Genomic DNA, 18,998 nt, shown 5'->3' on the forward strand with positions numbered 1-18,998 from the left:
TTAGAGCTTGAGTTCTTCAAGGAAAGGGACTATTTTTTGTACATCTTTGTATGCCCAGTGCTCAGCACAGTGTGGTTGGCTTGGAGCAGGCACTTAATAAATGTTTGTTGACTGACTCCAAAATGTCTTCTCCATCTTTTTATGTTTGTGCTTGAGAGTGGATTATTAGAGCTACAATCTTGAGATTCTCCAGAAGTCCCCTACTGAAATGTTGCTGGCTATCTGAAAGATAAAGGTCCTGGAGGGTTTGAGGATGGGGTGAAATGGATGGAAAAAATGTGCTCTAAGCCTGCATTCAGGGAGACAAGTGAAACCAGGAACAGAGATGGGATTGACTTGCCACCCTCTCCTCAATTCAGAGCACCATTGGAGTGGAGCCATGTTCAAGTCACATTTTAAGAGGATTATTGACAAAATGGAAAGCACACAGGATTATAGAATTAGTAACAGAAGAGACAATTAGGTGGAGTAGAGAATAGGGTGCCAGACCTGGAATCAGGAAAACTCATTTTCCTGTTTAAATTTTAAATCTGGCCTCAAATATGCAGTATCTGTGCAACCCTGGGCAAGTCACTTCACCCTGTTTGTCTCAGTTTCCTCATCTGTAAAATAAGCTGGAGAAGGAATTGGTAAACTATTCTAGTGTCTTTGCAAAAAAAAAACCCAAACGGGGTCATGAAGAATTGGGCACAACAGAAAAAGTAAAACCCATTTAATGTGAGAGAAAAATGAGACTTAGAGAAACTCCTAGGTCATATAGGAGATAGTGCCAGGATTTGAACCCTGGGATTTTGACAAGAAAATGAGGGCTCTTTGTACCATACCTGCTGCCTCTCTAAATCTAGACTATGAGAGTGAGTTGACAGAAAGCATAACACATGATACTAGGTGAAGGAAATGAAAATGCTCCAAACTTCCAAGGCAGTGATCTTTAATTAGGAAATCTGTTTGTGTATATGGAGAGGGGTATGCATAATAGCCATGATGAAGAGATTGAAAGCTCTTATTAATTGGGATGTCTTGAATTTGGAACCAGAAGACCTAAATTTGTAGGGATTTGAGGGACAGAAAGACTTTGCTATATAGCTTCAACAAATTAAAAAAGGCATAATGTGAAGAAAAAAAAAAAAAAGAATGAAACTTCTATGTGGCTGGGGAAGACAGAAATAAGAAAATTGCATGGGAGTAGCAGGGAATCATGATTCAGTTCTACATTGTCAACCAATCAACAAAGCATTTATTAAACACATACTATGCTCTAGACACTGTGCTTAATTCTGGATATACAAAGAAAAAGCAAAATCAGCTCCTGCCTTCCAGAAGCATTCATTCTAAAAGGAGAAAAACTTGCATTTAAATAGGTACATATAAAAAAAATGTAACAAGTTGTTTGCAAGAAAACTCCAAATAGGATCACAAATCAAATGATTGAACAACAGAACCTTTAGATGAAAGATACCTTTCAAAGGAGGCATTTTCTAAGTAAAGGTTCTTAATTTAGCACCTGTAAATTTGAAAAAAAAAAACCCATTATTTTAATACTTTAATACATGTTTCAATAGAATTAGTTTCTTTTGAAATCTTACGTATTTTATTTTATTTGTTGAAAAGCATTATTCTGAGAAAGGATCCTTAGGCTCCCCACCTAACTTCCCAAGAGGTCCATTTCCCACAAAAAAGAGTTAAAGTACAGTTGCTATTAAGGTATCAGTCAAGCCAGCTGATATAGTTCATCAGCTCTGCAAAAACTTTTAGTTGTAAATCTCAACAACACTTTCTCCATTCTAAGCACAAAGGTCTCTAGAGGCTTTTTCTTCCTTCCTGCAGGGAAAAAAAAAATAGCTTCCTATAAAAAAGTAACCACTAGTTATACTAGCATTATCTGGTTGGCTCTTTAGCACCCACAAACATACAAATACTTCAGGACACTGCATTTTCAAAATACATACAATGTCAAGAATGGATCTCTTGAGACTTTGGTAATTGCCTACTTTTTCACTCAACAACAGAGCAGGAAGAAGCTCTCCCAGGTCTCCTTAGTCTTAGTACCTTATTTCTTATTGTTTGGTCACTTGAAAAGTTTTATAAGAACCCTTGAAGTTTGGAATTAGAACTGAAATAATGTCACATGACTCATACTTGATACTTGAAAAAGGCTGAACACATTGAGCAGTACATAGTAGATGCTTGATTAATGTGTTATGTTCCCATCCCCTTCCCTATGAGGTAGGATTTGCTCTTGTTAAGGATAGTATCTTGTTTTTATTTCTGGCATGAACTTTATGTTAATGTCATTTACATAATATTTCTTTAATATAATAATGGTTCACATTTATATATCATTCAGGTTTATGAGTTTTCCTCACAATGGCTGTATGAGGCAGATAATGCAAACATTATTATACCTATTTTATAGAAGAGGAAATTATGGCCCAAGAAATGTTAAGTGACTTGTCCTGTATTATACAACTCATAAGTACCTGAAGCAAGACTTGAATCCAAGTCTTCTGACTGAGTTTAGGATCATAGAATGATTTTCTTAGACCTGAAAGAGATCTTGGAGATCACATGATCCAATTACTTCTTTTAGTGGATGAAGGAACCAAGGCCCAGCAAAGTTTGCACAATGCTATAGTGCCTGACCAGTGAGGATTTGAACTCAGAACTTAAAATTCTGAATCCATTGCCCTCTCTTTGTTGAAAGAAACCAAATAACTGTCCATCAACTATGCTAAAAAGGGGATTATTTTGGAAGTGGAAGGTTGGATGGAATGGCCTTTGAGTTTTTATCTAACAGTATGACTGATTCCATGAAATACCTATGAGGAAGATAATATCTCAGCTGGGATTGGTTGAAACTTAAGATAAAAGTAAGATAGACCCTGGAACGTGCTGTTAAATGTTTAACTACCAACTCTATGGGGGGAAAAAACACCATATACTCACAGTTCAATTTTAAGTTTAATTTGAATTATTAACATTTCCCCTCCTCACTTTCTTAAGGCTCCATATTCAACAAAACAATAAATCAAACTTTGATTTGTGGCTTTGCTGATTTTGAAGTGTAAATACACATACTGAAAATTTAGCAATTGACTCTCCTGGGTCTGCTTCTCAGCCAGGTCCAGCACACTACTGAAGGTCCAAAAAAGGAGATATAGATAGAAGGATTCAGAGACAAGCAGAAGAAAAAGCAAGCTAGACTTGACTACTTCATAATTTTATCTGGGGCAGGTCTGATTTGCATTGACTTAATGGGAGTTATTGAATCCATTAAGGCCCTATGTAGTGACCCAATCCACTGTTGTTGTTTATTTTCAAAAAGGAGCAATGACATCATGAAGGTAGTTGTCTTGACTTGTGCAGAATCGTACAGTCAGCCTTACTCTCTCCTCCAGAATTATCAAAGTCTAGTGGCAGGACAAAAGTAACAAGACTGGCAATGACCAGGGAACTTTGACTCTTCTAAATCAAGGTCATTTTCCAAACCTTAGGTTGTTTGAACCAACACCCATTCAATGAGTAAAGAATCACATAGCAAATAAGGGTCTGAGGCTGGATTTGAAGTCAGTTCTTCCTGACTTTCTTCTGTGCCACCTAGCTGCCTACATAAACACACACACATATAATATATATACCCACATACATGCAAAAAAAGTGATATATGGGTACATATACATAAACATGAGCTGTTATTGTAGGTTTCTATATACATGATACTAGTATAAAGTTAATAAGAAAAGTCAAAGCAATAATGTAGGTTTGAAAAGAATAAATTTTATCCCATAGCAGTTTATATCTTTTGAAGATCTTTCTGTCTCTCTTCGTCCCCCACCCCATCTCTCTCTCTCTGTCTCTCTGTCTCTCTGTCTCTCTCTCTCTCTCTGTCTCTTTCTCTCTCTCTCTCTCTCTCTCTCTCTCTCTCTCTCTCTCTCTCTCTCTCGCTCTCTATGTGTGTGTCTGTCACTGTCACTGTCTCTGTCTTTATCTCTGTCTCTCTTTTTGTCTTTCTCTGTCTCTCTCAGGAGTTGCTAGAAGTCATGTGGCCACAGGCTTACTTGTGTGCTTATGAATTATTTTGAACTTTGAACCGCTTAGTGAAACCCAATAACTTGTTTATAATCAGCTGCTCAGTTTTCTGTGCACAATAACTTCTGAGATCATCTCATTTGTGAGATTAGGCAAGATGGAGATGTTGTTGTGGTTTGTCCTTTGTTTCCTAAGAGGCTCAATGACTAAATGGCAATATACAGTACTGTGTACACAAAGATGAAGTAATATATATATTTTGAGTCGCAATTAGGAGGATGTGTATTTTCAGGGCATTTCTTTAATAAGGATGTATTTGCATCCATTCAGTCTTACTCTGTCCCCACTTGACATAATTTTTAAAAGAACAGGAAGAAATTGGGGGTTGGGACATATGACCATAGAACAAACATTTGCCTCTTTGATCTTGAGCCAGTTACTTCCCCTTGATCTTAGTCTCTTCATCTATAAACTGGAGAGATTGAGGATAGACTAAACACCTACTAAGTTCCTTCCCAATTCTGATATTCTAGGAATCTATGACACAGTTGGTCATAGACTCTTTATCTTGAGCCCTCCCTTAGCATATGGAAAGTTTCCAAAGCTTTCCTTTCCTTTCCAACCCTGACATGGAGTAAGGACAGGCCTTATGCTATGTAGTTCTTTGATAATTTTCTGTTCCTTGATCTAGAATAGTGTTTTGCAATAATGAGCAGCAGGGGAGAAAAACACCACATGGGGAAATCAAAAGATTTGGGTTCTAAACCTGTCTTTGTCACTGATTCACTCCATGGACCTTGGCTAAGTGACTTGAGACAGCCAAAGATAGAAACAACAACATTGGATTTGAGTCCCAACTATGCAACAAACTAACTTGGAGAAATCTTTTCCCCTTACTGATCCAGAATTTTTTTTTTTTACTTGCAAAATGAGAATACTAAGAAGATACTAAAAAGAACTAAGGTTCTTTTCCCCAATGAATAATGAGTAACTGAAAAACCAATAAGGATTCCAGAGATAATAAAATATACTACTCCTGTCATGGCAATAGATGAGGGCTAACAGGACAGAATATTGCACACATTAGTTGATGAGGTCACTGAGTTGAATGTTTTTACTTAATGGTTTTTCTTTCTCACAAGGGAGGAGAGAAAGGGCTGAAATGACTTATCTAAATATAAAAGTGAGCAATAAAAATGTATTTTGAAAGAAAGCAGAAGCAACAGCCTTCTTCTAAGCCTTGAGAAGCAGTAAAGAAATTCGAGACAGTTTCCAGTTAAGGATGATTCTCCCGGGAGAATTTGCTTTGGCAAAATATACCATAGATTGTATACAAACTTGGTATCTCTACTGATGTTTACCATCAGGAAAGCATTCATTTTATTTGTTTCCCCAACAATGCATAGATAACCCATTGGGATTCTATAGTCACCTATAAACATTATCAAAAGCGCTACTGGCACAGTGGAATGATGACTGGTTTAGAAATAGAAAATCTGAGTTCAATTCTACTTCTAATACTTATACCTGTTTGGCTTCCCTTAACCTCTCTAAACTTTAGTTTCCTCATCTGTAAAATGAAGGAGCTGGACTCATTGAGCTCTCAGGTTTCTTTCAGCTCTAGGTCCAAGATCCCTTTTATCTCATTTGAGCAAAGGGAGGTAGTGAGATTATTAAGTCAGTTTTACAGATGAGGAATCAAAGCTCAAGATTATTGCTTAAGATCATATGGTAGTATGACAATATGTTTTGCATGATTAACATGTATATAACATGCTTGCCATCTCAGAGAGAGAGAGGTAGGAAGAAAATTTGGAACTCAAAATTTAAAAAAAATATATTAAACTTATCTTTACATGTAATTGGGGAAAATAAAATGTTATTTTTTTTTTAAAAAAAGAAAAATTTGAAACCAAAAGGATGAGTCAATCCTGAAAGATAATTTTAAAAATATCTTAAAACAAATTAAAGTACAAAAGAAAGTGGGGTCACATGGCACCTTAGTCATATGCCAGAAGTATTGAAATGGTAGTACAATATACCTTGTAGAACTAGGGACAGGAGATATAGTGATAGGTTCTATTCTTCAACTCTGTCACTAACTAAATCTTAAACATATCACACATTCTTTCTGTGCCTCAGTTTCTTCTTCTGTCAAATGAGGATAATAATATTAACAAGTACTATTTCTACTTTAAAGGACTGAGATGAGAATTCAGTCACTTTGACTAAACATATGGCATGCTACTAGCATCTCAAAAAGTTTTTGTTAACAATATTATCTTTTTATTATGGATTAATACATTCCTTTTCTCAGGTATTCTTGGATTCCATTTTCCTAAAAAAGGTGCTTGTTTTTGTTGTAGTTGGAACAAGAATGGAGAAACACAGGGCATCATGGAAGGCAGAACTCTGGTTGAGAAGAAAAATCCATTCCCCAGACAAATTTCAGGACCCCAAGAAGATGCCAGGAACTGGGAATTCTCAGGGCTCACGCTCTCTTCGGCGGGCATCAAGTGATGTGGTCCGACCCTTGAATAGGCAAGTAAAGATATTAGATAATGATGCCTCTGTGACTCCAAAACTAGAGAAAACCAAAGGAGCCACTAGGGAGCAAAGTAGCCAGAGAAATAACCATAAAGACAAGGCCCACAGGAAGGGCCAGCATGGGTGGCTAAAGATCCTGATGAATCTCCTGACCCGGACAGAGTCTGAGGAGCCAAGGGAAAAGGAAGAAAAAAAATCAAAGGAGAAATATATCTCCCCTCAAGACCCCAAATACGTAGAGGCATCTGTAGACCCACCAGAGCCAACCTTTAGGAAGAAAGACAGGGAAAGGGAAGACAAAAAATCAAAGGAGAAATGCATTTTCCCTCAAAGTCCAGAATCCCTAGAAGTACAAACTGAACCCCCACAGGTAACCTCCAAGAAGAAACACAAAGAAAAGGGAGACAAAAAGTTAAAGGAGAAATGCATCTTCCCTCAAGGTCCAGAATCTCTACAAACTGAACCATCAGAGGTAACCTCCAAGAAGAAACACAAAGAAAAGGGAGACAAAAAGTCAAAGGAGAAATGCACCTTCCCTCAAAGTCCAGAATCCCTAGAAGTACAAACTGAACCCCCACAGGTAACTTCTAAGAAGAAACACAAAGAAAAGGGAGACAAAAAATTAAAGGAGAAATGCATCTTACCTCAAGGTCCAGAATCTCTACAAACTGAACCATCAGAGGTAACCTCCAAGAAGAAACACAAAGAAAAGGGAGACAAAAAGTCAAAGGAGAAATGCATCTTCCCTCAAAGTCCAGAATCTCTACCAAATGAACCATCAGAGGTAGCCTCTAAGAAAAAAGACAAGACAAAGAAAGACAAAAAATCAAAGGAGAAATGCACTTTCCCTCAGTGTCAAGAACCTTTAGAGCCACTGGCAGAACCACTAGAGCCAATCTCTAGGAAGAAAGACAAGAAGTCTAGCCTCAAAAAAGCCTTTTCTTTTAAGAAACATAGTAATGAGGAAGCCAAAAGATCATCAGGCTTAGATTCTAGAAGCCCTGAGGCACGGAGACCTACAAAGCCTACTTTTCTTCCTTTGTGCTTCAGCTATAGACCTGCAAGTTTGACTACACTTGGTAAGCTGGACTAATTCATGTAGCTGTGTCAATTCTGCAGCTCCCTCCTTCCCCTCTCTCTCTCCCAAGTGACCAGACTTCTGAAAGGGTTGGTAACTTTTGAAGGGTGTCAAGTCCCATCTGTCCATCATTTGCTCTTTTGTGAGTAGGGAGAAAATTGAAGGGGGCCTTGAGAAGATCATCTTGACTTCCTCTAGGCAATTTCCCTATCCCCTCCCAAAAAGACTGCTGATTAAATGAGATTGGGAGTAACTAAGTTCATTAGCAGAATTGCTGTCAGGCACTACTCTTTCCCCAAGAAAATGAGAGGATAGTAGTGATAAGAGGACAGCAACTCATATTCCTAAAGTTTTCCTTATTTTAGCCCTTTTAGGAAGATAGTATAAATACCCCATCCCCATTTTACAGATGAGGAAACTAAGACTCAGATAGATGAAGGTCATATGGCCTATTAGTAGCAGAGTTGGACTAGAAGTCTCCCGACTTTTTATTCATGGTACACTACAGTTACTGAAGTGGTATGTTTCTAGGTCCATCACTTCCAGTTTCTGTTTACTGGGTCTTCTTTTATTTTTCTATTACATGCTCACCCGCCTACTTAAAAGAAACTTCCCTGCAAATCTTTTACCTTCACTCTGCTCTCTTAGCATGGAGGAAAGCATCAGATAATTCCAGGAACACAAAGTATTAGTAACTAATAACAAACAAATGTGTTCTCCTAATCAAAAGAACTAGCCTTTTAAAAGAGTGGGAAATATTTAACCCAAAGGAATAACTTTCTAATGATAAAATTTCTGGTACCTGAAAGGGAAAACTACTTTGGCTACAATGGAGTCTTCCTAGTGTATCAGATTATCCCATGTAGCTGCCCCATGTAGACAGCACTTAGTTTAACCTTTTTGTGAGTATAAGGAGGGTTTGGTAAATACCAAATCACCTAAGATAGTATCACTCTAATAGAAGGTGCTGGGAAACTTGATTCTGGAAACCAAGAGAATTGGCCATCTTAAGTGGTTTTGGTAATATTAAAAGAAAATATTCTAGGAATTGAGAAGCAAGGGAGAATAGGGAGAAAGAGAAAGCACTTAGAAAATATGCTGCAGAAATTCAAAGAGGAAAGATGAATTAATTTGAGGTCACTCAAAAAAATCAGGGATATGGAAGTATGAGTTAGCTATATGGGGTAGCTACATGAGATGATATCTTAAGGAAGCCCTGGAAAGACTCCACTGAAGCCAGAGTGCTGATTTGGAAGCCATAGTACATTAGAACTGGAAGAAACCTTAGATATCCACCTTCTCATTCTGTAGATGAAGAAATTAAGGTTCAAAGAATGGTCAATAAGTCAACACATTAAGTACTGTTTCCAATACCATGCTAAGCATTGTAGATACAAAGAAAAGCACAAACAGTCTCTGCTCTCAAGGAGCTTACATTTTAATGTAATAGATACATAAAAGAAATACACAGAGAAGAAGGCAGTGGAAGCCTGGAGACAAGGAAAGGCTTCCTAGAGAAGGTGGGACTTGAACTGAGCCACTTGCTCAAAGTAACACAACTTGGTAAAATATCAGAGCTGAGATTTGAACCCTTTTCCACTGTACCCCAAATCTGGAAATTTGAGTTTAACCTCTTACCAACTGTGGGCCTTTGGGCACAGCACCTAGGCTCTTTTGAGCTTCAGTTTCCTTATTTGTTGAATGAGAGTACAAGCCCTATTTACCACATTAAAAGGGCAATTGTGGGGATCAAATTGTGGGAATCAAATGAGATAATAGATTTCCAACCACTTTAAAAATCTAAAAGTGGTACAAAAATGAAGGATGCAATGATGATGATGATGATGATGACAACTACAATTATAATGCTATCTCTCCTTTTAGCATATATGCTCTTTGAAAATGGAGATTATTTTTGTTTGTTTGCCTTTGCTTAGATCCCCATTGTATAACACAGTTCCTAGAACATAGCAAGAGCTTAATAAATGCTTGCCAATTGATTGACATAATAACTGATAAAGGGTAGTTCCTCTCATGTTAATGTCTTCATGTGATAGGTGAGGCAGGACCCAGAGTCAGCTAGAACACTCATTCTATTGCTTTATTCTCAGTTATAAACTCCCTGGCCAATAAGTATATATGGATTTTTAAAAATATATTTTTTTTCTGTTTCCAGATTCTGATGAAGTGGAAGTACATGAGACAGTGTTTACAGAAGTCAGGACTCTTGATTCTACTGGACTTTCCACCCAAGATGGGCAGCCCCCACCAAGGGACCAGGGGCCTTCAAACAAAGGTTCGGAATCTAGTAAGCATGATTTTAACCCAGATCCTGCATGGACTTTTGCTCTGAGATCATAGGGTGAGAAGGCAGCATTTTTTCCCATTGTTAGTCACAGAATATTAAATCTGATCTCTAGGTCAGTTCCCTAGGGCAAGATCTATAAAACTTTGCAGGTTGTAACCATAAATAGGATTGCAGAGTTTTAAGAGACCTTGGAGAACAAATATTTCATTTTAAAGATGAAGCCATTGGTATAGTCCAGTGAAAAGCACCTTGTCTCTGGAGTCAGAGGACTTGGGTTTAAAGCTTGCCTCTAATAATCTACCTTGATAATCCTAGACAAGTTATTTCATCTCTTTCCTCATCACAAAATGATGGAGTTGGACTCAAGGTCCCACCCAGCTTTAGATCTGTGACCCTATGAAACTAAAAACCTAGATACATAAAGCAATTTGCTTAAGGTTGCCCAATTGGTTGGCTGGTGGCAGGCCTGAGAACAAAAACCAATTCTGATTCCCAATCCAGGGCTATTTTCTTTCTAATATATTGTTTTCTGTCTTGTTCATCTTTAAGCCTTAGAACAGGAAGAGTTCCATTTGTTTCAGAAAATTACCTAGGGAAACAAGACTCATATTCATTTGGTCAGTGAACAGAATTGCTAGGTAGCCAGAATTGCCAGGTAGCATAGCTATAGCCCTCCCCCATCCATATCTTCCTCTCTTCTTCGCCTATCCATGTCTTCCTTCTCCCCCAATCCCACCAATGTCCTGCCTGGTAGAAAGAGCTAAGTTTCCTCCTGAGATGCTTGATTAGGTTGAAAGTCAAGAGGAAAAGAATCTTGAGCACCAGATTTGGCTTCTAGAAAACAATGTGGTCATTTAAGGAGCATCTCTTTAGATGTTAAAAACTAATCTCTTTCTCTTCTCTTCCTTTAGATGAAATTATTCAGAACTTAGCCGTTCTTCTCAGAGAAAAAGGTGACAAGTGCAATGAAAAGGTGAGAAATGTGTCCTAGTCAGCTTCACTGACCTAATAACTCTGCCTATTCACAGCTTATTCTGTTTTCAAAACCCAACCTACATCCCATTCCTTTTATGAAATCTTCTTACAGGAGTATAGATTTAAAGCTAGAAAAAACTTTAAAGATCATCAGCTCTTATCTCTGTATCTTACATTTAGCTAACTGAAGCAAACATTAAATGATTTGTCCAATGTAAGTATCAGAGGCAAGATACAAACTCATATCCAAGTCTAATACTCTATACATTACAACAAAATACCTAGGGTAGCCCCTGCCCATCTCAGAGCTCAATTCTACCTGTATACTACCATTTAGCATACCAAAAAATCTACATACTTGTGCTACATACATGGGTATTGTAGTCATTGTTATTATATTTATTATATAATTAATGGTAACATGATACTTGATTTTTCTTTTTGTCATTCCATATACAAGATAGCCTAGTATAGCAGAAAGAGGAATGACCTACTTGGTTTTACTACTCATTGTATGACTATTATCACCTCCTCATCTGGTCTCATTTTCCTCTTCTGTAAGATGAAAGGATTGGATTAGATGGTCTCTAAAGTCCCTTCCAACAGTCTAAGTCTCTCAGTCTTCCTTTAAGACTGTGTCTCTCTAATTATATGCATACATTTCTTCAGGACCAGTAATTCATTTTTTCCTTTTTTTGAATTTCTCCATAAGGAAATCACAATCAATTGTGTGCCTCTGGAAATTTTACTCCCTCTATGTTACTCAACAGTGGAGGCTCTGAACCTTCAGTGTAGCAGATATGACTTGAGTGAACATAGATATGTGCAGTGGAAAGCAGCATTTTGGGCACTAAAATGTATCCATAGAAAATATTAAACTTAAATTAAATTTTGCAAAGTGTTCTTTCTTATACCTTCTGGGTGTCACACTTAACAACTGTTCATCTTGCCTAGCTCTTATCCCAGCCCTAGGGCTAAACAGAGGGTTGAACATGTAAGCATTTGGCTTCACATTTTTTGGTTAGTCGATGGATCAAGAATGAGTTTAATTTCTAAGGTTTCTTCCAATACTAATACTCTATTATTTTGTCCTTTTGTGATTAAGTATATCACTCAACAAGTATTTATTGAACACTTATTATGTACCAGGCACTATGCTATGAACTGAAATACAAGGAAAGGCAAAAACAGTCTTTGTCCTCAAGGAGCTAAAATGAGGGAGACTATATACAAGATGCATTTAGGATAGATGGAAAGTAACCTTTCAACAGCTGAAGGGATTGGGAAAAAGCTTCCTGTCCTCTACATAGAGAATGAAAAATGGGGCCATTTGATAAACAGAGACCATTTCACTTAACTTGGAATGCATGATTGGCAAATTTTTGCTTGTCAAGTCATTCTTCCTGCCTACTTCTGCCTCTTTCCTATTTGATATTTATGATAATGATAATAATTTGGCCCTCTTTTATATATATGTTTATATATATGAAAATATATACATATAAAATATAATATATTTATTTTTTATATGGATTTGTTATTTTATTGATGAGGAGAGCTTCCTTTGTAGAACTCTACCAATGGAGGCTGACAACTTATCTGTAACTTATAGATTAGAGAGAGAAAAGTGTTCAGAATTGCGCGAGAATTTAAATGATTCACCCATGGGCACATACATAGTGCAAGAGACAAGGTTTGATCTCATGCTCAGCCTTCTATCTACTATGCATTCTTTCTGTTTTTCTGTCTCTGTTTCTGTCTCTCTCTGTCTCTGTCTTTCTGTTTTCTCTCTCTCTCCCCTTGACCTTGACCTTCTCAGACAGATACCCCTTCTGCCAACTACAACTTACAGTTTTAAGTACAGAGAAATTAAATGACATATGGGCCATAAGTCATTAGACATCAGAGGTTAGCTTTGAACTCAGGTCTTAGAATTCTGAAATCTTTTCTCTGTCTTACTTCCTCTCCTCTTCCTCATAGGCGTATGAATTTGCGGGTCTTGGTCTATCTATTTAGTACATCTCATAGCCTGTTTTTGCTTTCATTTTCTGGTTGTCATCTCTTGGAAACTCTAAAAAAAATTCATGCCAGGAATGTGATGAGAAACCCAGCCTCTTTCTTAAAATGGAGAGGAGAGTCCAGGCCAGGAAAATGGTAGGATCTAAGACAGAAATAGAAATGAGATGGTCAGAGTATGTTCAGTCAGCCAGCATGGCTAGAACAGAGGGTTTTTATGAGACATTAAGATCATTGTATCTGGATGAGAAAGAGACCTTAGGGACTAGGAATTCTTCACTTTCCTGTGTGTGTGTGTGTGTGTGTGTGTGATGGATCCCCTTTGGCAGTCTAATGAAATTTATGGAACACTTCTCAGGGAAAAAAAAAAAATTAATGGATTTACATAGGATTATAAAGGAAACCAATTATTTTGAAATACAATTATCAAAATATTCTTAAAAAATAAATTCACTGACAGGTTAAGAACCCTTCATCTACTCCAACTTCCTTGTTTATTTTGACTTCCTCATTAATAAACAAGCAAATATTTATTAAGCAGCTATTATGTGTCAGGGACATTTTTATAGAGGAGGAAACTAAGACCTACAGTGAGAGGATGTGATTTTTCCAAGATAGTAAGTAGCAGAACCACATGTTCAGACTCAAAATCCTGTGCTTGCCTCCCAAACTCAGGCTGCGATGAATAATCTTATCTTTTGTTTCTGCATTGTAGATTAAAGACCTAAATTTTAATGCAGACTGGAACAACCTTTTCTTTACCTCCATCCAAACCTTGGCAGATGTTCTTAGAAATCAGGAAGAGAAGCAGGAGCCATCTGGGAATCAAATAGAGATACACTATCATTTCCTTAACAAATATGCAGGCAACACTAACCATGCTGTTCACCGAATCATGGGCTGGAGAGATCCTTCTGTCACACACACATTTGGTCATATATCTTACAATAATCAGCAGGTAAGTTGGGGGCAGGGGAAAGGGAATGAAAGAATGTCCAAGAGTTTTTATATGACCTCAGAAGATGATACCTATCCCAAAAAACAAGTCCTCCCTATTTTTCCTTTGAGGCAATTGGGGTTAAGTGACTTGCCCAGGGTCACACAGCCAGGAAGTGTAAATGTCTGAGACCAGGTTTTTGTTCCTCCTGACTCAGGGCTGGTGCTCTATCCACTGTGCCACCTAGCTGCCCCCAAGTCCTCCCTCTTTCTGTTCTCTGCTCATCCAAATCCTACCCAACATTCATAACACAGCTCAGTTTGTAGCTCTTCCGCTCTTTTCCTAATGATTCTAATCCATATGAGTCACGCCCTTATCTAATTTTTCTCTCAATTTCTATGGTGGCATAATACCACCATAGAATGATGGACGAAGCATTGAAGTCAGAACTGAAAGAATTGGATTCTAGATGTTGATTAAATCACTCAAATAAGCCTTAGTTTCCACACTTGTAAGAGAAATAGTTCCTTCTCTGTCTATCTCACAGAATTGTTCAGAAAAATCAAACAAGATTATAAGCATGAAAGTAATATGAATGAACGAATATTTTAGTTATGTGTCTATAGGTTGTATTTTAACTGTCATTCAATTAAATTCAATTTAATTCAAGTATGCACCCTGTGTTAAGCCCTAGGGAGAACTATAAAGATGAAATAACACACAAGTCCTGACCTTACCCTCTACTAAGTGGCCTCAAAATTCCACTAGTACAAGCAAAATAGAAAAGGAGCAAAGGAGAATAGTGACAATGTGTTTGAGAAACATGAGGAAAGAGAGATCACTTTTGCCTAGGGGAGGTTAGGGGAGGCTTTTTGCCAAACAGGACCCCTGTAAAGATGGGATAGGTTTCTGTAAGCAGAGGTATGGAGGAACTGGGCAGTATGGAATAGCAAAGGCTCAGGGACAAGAAAGGGCTGACAAAGAAGACCTTAAAAATAGTTTAGAGTGACTATAATGTAGAGTACATGAATAGTATGAGAAAAGTCTTAAAAAGTTAGTCAGAGACAACTGTAATCACCTTGATATCCCTCCATACCTATGGGAAAAATATGAACAAATTAAAAAAAATTTTTTTGTTCTGACATTTTGTTAATAGCTGACATTTGGATTACAATTTTAAAACTTTATAAAGTATTTTTCATACATTATCTTATTTAATCATTTGTAAATATTATAGGCAGTAGCTATGTAGAATAGTGGGCTTTGGGGCTGGAGTCAGGTAAATATGAGTTCATATCCAACCTCAGACATCCTCCCTTGCTATGTGATTCTGGGTGAATAACTTAACATATTTGCCTCACTTCCTTATGTGTAAGATAAGGGCAGACTCGAGAAAAAGATGGCAAGTCATTCTAGTATCTTTCCCAAGAAAATTCTATAGACCTTTTCACTTAGTCAGTACTTTGGATATACCCAGCATTCATTCATTAATTCAAATTCTTTCAGTATGGCTTCACCTGCCTCCCTACCTAGCCTTGGTGCTATGGCCTACTATGATAATGTATCACTAGCCATTCCTGAGTGGGGTCAGCCAGATACTGAAGGGTCTTGAAAAGTGATGGTCTCTATCTCAAGATGTCCATTTTCTCTTCACAGCAAGAGGCAAGTACGCCATTCCTAAGTCCAGACTGAATCTCAAGCCTCTTTCTTCCTTTGAATTACCAAACGTTGGAGCCATTAGGAGATGGGAAGATGCTTTCTTAAAACCATGGACCTGGTGGAAGCCTCTAGAATAAAATCGTTGAGTGCTCCCATGCCTTTTATAACTTGATCGAGAGGTCACTTCTTATTGAAATGAAGAATACACCAATATGGACATCGAGCCAGTTCTCTGGGAGAGTTTCCTGATGGAAAGAAATAGTGACGTGGTTTGGCAAATCCTCTAATGCATTTCAATAGACACCTGTATTGGCAGGCAGAGGCCTTCTGGTAGATGAGGATAGGCATACAAAAAGCCAGTGGTGGTTTGCTGACTTGGCAGTAAACCCAGAATCAGAAGATCTACTAGGTCTTACTAGTAAGGTGTGTGATCCTGAGGAAGTCCTTCTCTTCTCTGAGTCTCAGTTTCGCCATCTGTCATTTGTGAAGAAGAACATTTTTACTACATACTTCACAGGGTTGTTGTGAAGAAAGCAACTTGTAAACCTTAGTGATGCACTGCAAATTCTTATTACTATTACTCAAGGAACTCAGGGTCCAGTGGGGAAGATAAGACACTCACTACATTTTATAGTATGATATGATAATTGCCATGGTGGAATTGCAAAGGTCTGTGGGCATCTGAAAGAGTGGAGAGGGGATACTGAAGGTGTAAGGGAAGGAGGGAGGAAAGGAAGAAGAAAAAAATGGGAAGAGAAAGGATGAGAGAGAGTGAGAGGTGGAGGGAAATAGGGAAGGAGGGAGAAAGAAAGATCCCAACTTTATCACTAGCTTTATGTCTATGAACAAAGGAGCCTTATTCAGCCTCCTCATCCGTAAAATGATTGTGGGAGAGTTGGGACCCTTTCAGCTCTAAATCTATAATCCTATGATATTATATAATCAAAGGGATATTTATTATAAATTACTCCTTTGTGGAAGTAATAGGAAAATTTAGAAGAGGAGAGGGTTTGAAGAAAAAAACATTTTAGAAATGCTGAATTTGAGATGTCACTGAAATACTCAGTTGGAAATGTCAAATAATCAGTCTGTTATTGTAGCTGAGGAAAGAAATTAAGCCTAGATCTGGGAGCCATCTAGAGATATTAATGGAACCCAAGGGAGATTTTGAGCTGAATAAATAAAATAGCATAGAGTAAGAAAGAAGAACCCAAAGCAGAGACTTTAGGGACACTAAATTTCAAGAGTGTAACATAAGTGAAGAATGAACACGGGAGACTTGAGACGGAACAATCAGAAAGAGGATGTACGAGCAGAGTCACAAGAAAGAGAAGATAATCAACAATGTGAAATGCCACAGAGATCAAGAAGAAGGTTGAGGATTGAGAAAAAAGACCATTAGATTTGGCCATTAAGAGAACACTAGTATCTCTGGAAAGAGCAATTTCAGATATTTGATGAGGCCAAATTGCAGAGGATTCAGAAGAGAAGGAGAGGAAAGGGAGTAGAAACACTGATTTTAGATGGCTTTCTCAAAGGAGTTTACCTGAGAAAGGGAAGAGAAATCTCAGATGACTCTTAGGGATGATAGGATCAGGCCAGGGTTTCATAAAGACAGAGGACATGAGTATGTTAATAAGCAATAAGGAAGGAAGCAGGAGAAAGGGAGAAACTGATAAGAAAGAGTAAGGAGGATGGTAAGAGCTAACGGCCAGAGAAGTCAGAAGGGAATGGGATCAAGGGAACTTCTAGAAAGACTGATGTAGACAAGGAGAAGGGTTACTATCAGAGACCAGTGTAAATGAGAACATAAAGGGATGAGATGTCTGAATGATAAGGTGTGAGCAGGATGGAAAAAGTAGGATTCTTCTTACAATTGATTGATTTCGTGTGTGTGTGTGTGTGTGTGTGTGTGTGTGTGTGTGTGAAGGATAAAGTAAAGTCCTCAGCTGAGAGGATAGAGGAAGAGAGAGGCCATAAGAGTTTTAGAAGAGGAGAGTGGAGTAGCAAATGTGAAGGAAGAGAAGGCTGATGTGAAGTCAACATTAGGGTGACAAATTTTTAATGGATTCAAAAAACAGTTTTGTGATTTCCTCCAGTTCTGTTCAATATACATGAATAATAGGAGTGAAGAAAGTGGTGAGAGTAATATTAAGAGTAATCTAGCTAAGAGGGATCAGGAAAAGTCTGTTATAAATCGAGCTGAACTCTGAAGGAATTCAAGAGACAGTGGTGAAGAGGGAGCATATCCAAGGAATGGCTCTGTAGCTCCTGCAAAGACATGGCAATAGGAGATGAATAGTACATTGGATTGATTGTAATGTAAAGTCTGTGAAAGAGAGTAGTGTGTAATAAGACTGGAAAGATTGGAGCCATATTGAAAAGGATTTTATATATTATTTTTACTTTTTGTTTTTTGTTTCTTGTGTCTGATTTCAGTCTGATTTTTCTTTCACAATATGAATAAAATGGAAATATGTGTAAAATGATTGTACGTATATAATCTATATGAGATTGTTTGCTATCTTGGGGAGAGGGGAAGGTTAGGAAGGTAAGGGGAAAATTTGGAACTCAAAATTTTACAAATTACCAATTACATTCTATGTGACTTTGGCCAAGTCACAAATCCCCAGTTTCTTCATGTTAAAATAAAAATCCTAAAATCCTGGGATTTAAAGTAGGGAGGGATATCAATATCATTGTTAATAATGAGCTTTCTACTAATTTCATCTCTAAGGGATATTGTGAGAATGCCATGAGGGATGAGTGGTTGAGAAGGTACTCTTGCAAATTTGACTGTCACCCTGTTTGGGGTATATCTGATAGGATAGCATGAGGCATGTGGAAGGGAAAAGGCAAATGTCATCTGGGGAATTCAAAGGATTTTCAGATTTTAAATCTGCTTCTGTTGAACTTGAACATCTCCATCACAGGAAGCATAGGTGACCCCAAATTGGTCAAGAGTTTTAGTTTGATGACCAGCAGATGATTTCAGAGAGGCTTGGAGAGACTTATATGAACTGATGCTAAGTGAAATGAGCAGAACCAGGAGATCATTATACACTTCAACAACAATACTGTATGAGGATGTATTCTGATGGAAATGGATATCTTCAACAATGAGATGATTCAAACCAGTGCCACTTGTCAGTGATGAAGAGAGCCATCTACACCCAGGGAGAGAACTGTGGGAACAGAGTGTGGACCACAACATAGCATTCTCATTCTCTCTGTTATTCGCTTGCATTTTGTTTTCTTTCTCAGTTTTTCTTTTTCTTCCTTCTTGATCTGATTTTTCTTGTGCAACAAGATAACTGTATAAATATGTATACAAATATTAGATTTAACATGTATTTTAACATATTAAAATGTATTGGACTACCTGCCAGCGAGGGGAAAGATAGAGGAAAGGAGGGGAAAATTGGAATAAAAGGTCTTGCAAGGGTCAA

The 18,998-nt window shown here is 37.7% G+C and overlaps 1 protein-coding gene across 3 annotated transcripts in view; it reads left to right on the plus strand.

The window, feature by feature from the left end:
- Positions 1 to 18,998, plus strand: part of BNIP5 (BCL2 interacting protein 5) — a 22,370-nt gene extending 3,372 nt beyond the window's left edge. The window contains exons 2-7 of one of the 3 annotated variants that reach the window (XM_074311122.1): positions 6,396 to 6,946; positions 7,049 to 7,655; positions 9,831 to 9,962; positions 10,874 to 10,935; positions 13,669 to 13,911; positions 15,547 to 18,998. In XM_074311122.1, coding sequence (XP_074167223.1) covers positions 6,407 to 6,946; positions 7,049 to 7,655; positions 9,831 to 9,962; positions 10,874 to 10,935; positions 13,669 to 13,911; positions 15,547 to 15,582 — 1,620 coding nt within the window. In that variant the 5' untranslated portion in view covers positions 6,396 to 6,406 and the 3' untranslated portion in view covers positions 15,583 to 18,998. Of the gene's footprint in view, positions 1 to 6,395; positions 7,656 to 9,830; positions 9,963 to 10,873; positions 10,936 to 13,668; positions 13,912 to 15,546 lie in introns of all 3 variants that reach the window. The other 2 variants (XM_074311119.1, XM_074311121.1) reach the window with 2 other exon arrangements.

The sequence above is a fragment of the Sminthopsis crassicaudata genome, chromosome 4 (assembly GCF_048593235.1).
Source record: "Sminthopsis crassicaudata isolate SCR6 chromosome 4, ASM4859323v1, whole genome shotgun sequence".
In the NCBI taxonomy this organism is placed as follows: domain Eukaryota; kingdom Metazoa; phylum Chordata; class Mammalia; order Dasyuromorphia; family Dasyuridae; genus Sminthopsis; species Sminthopsis crassicaudata.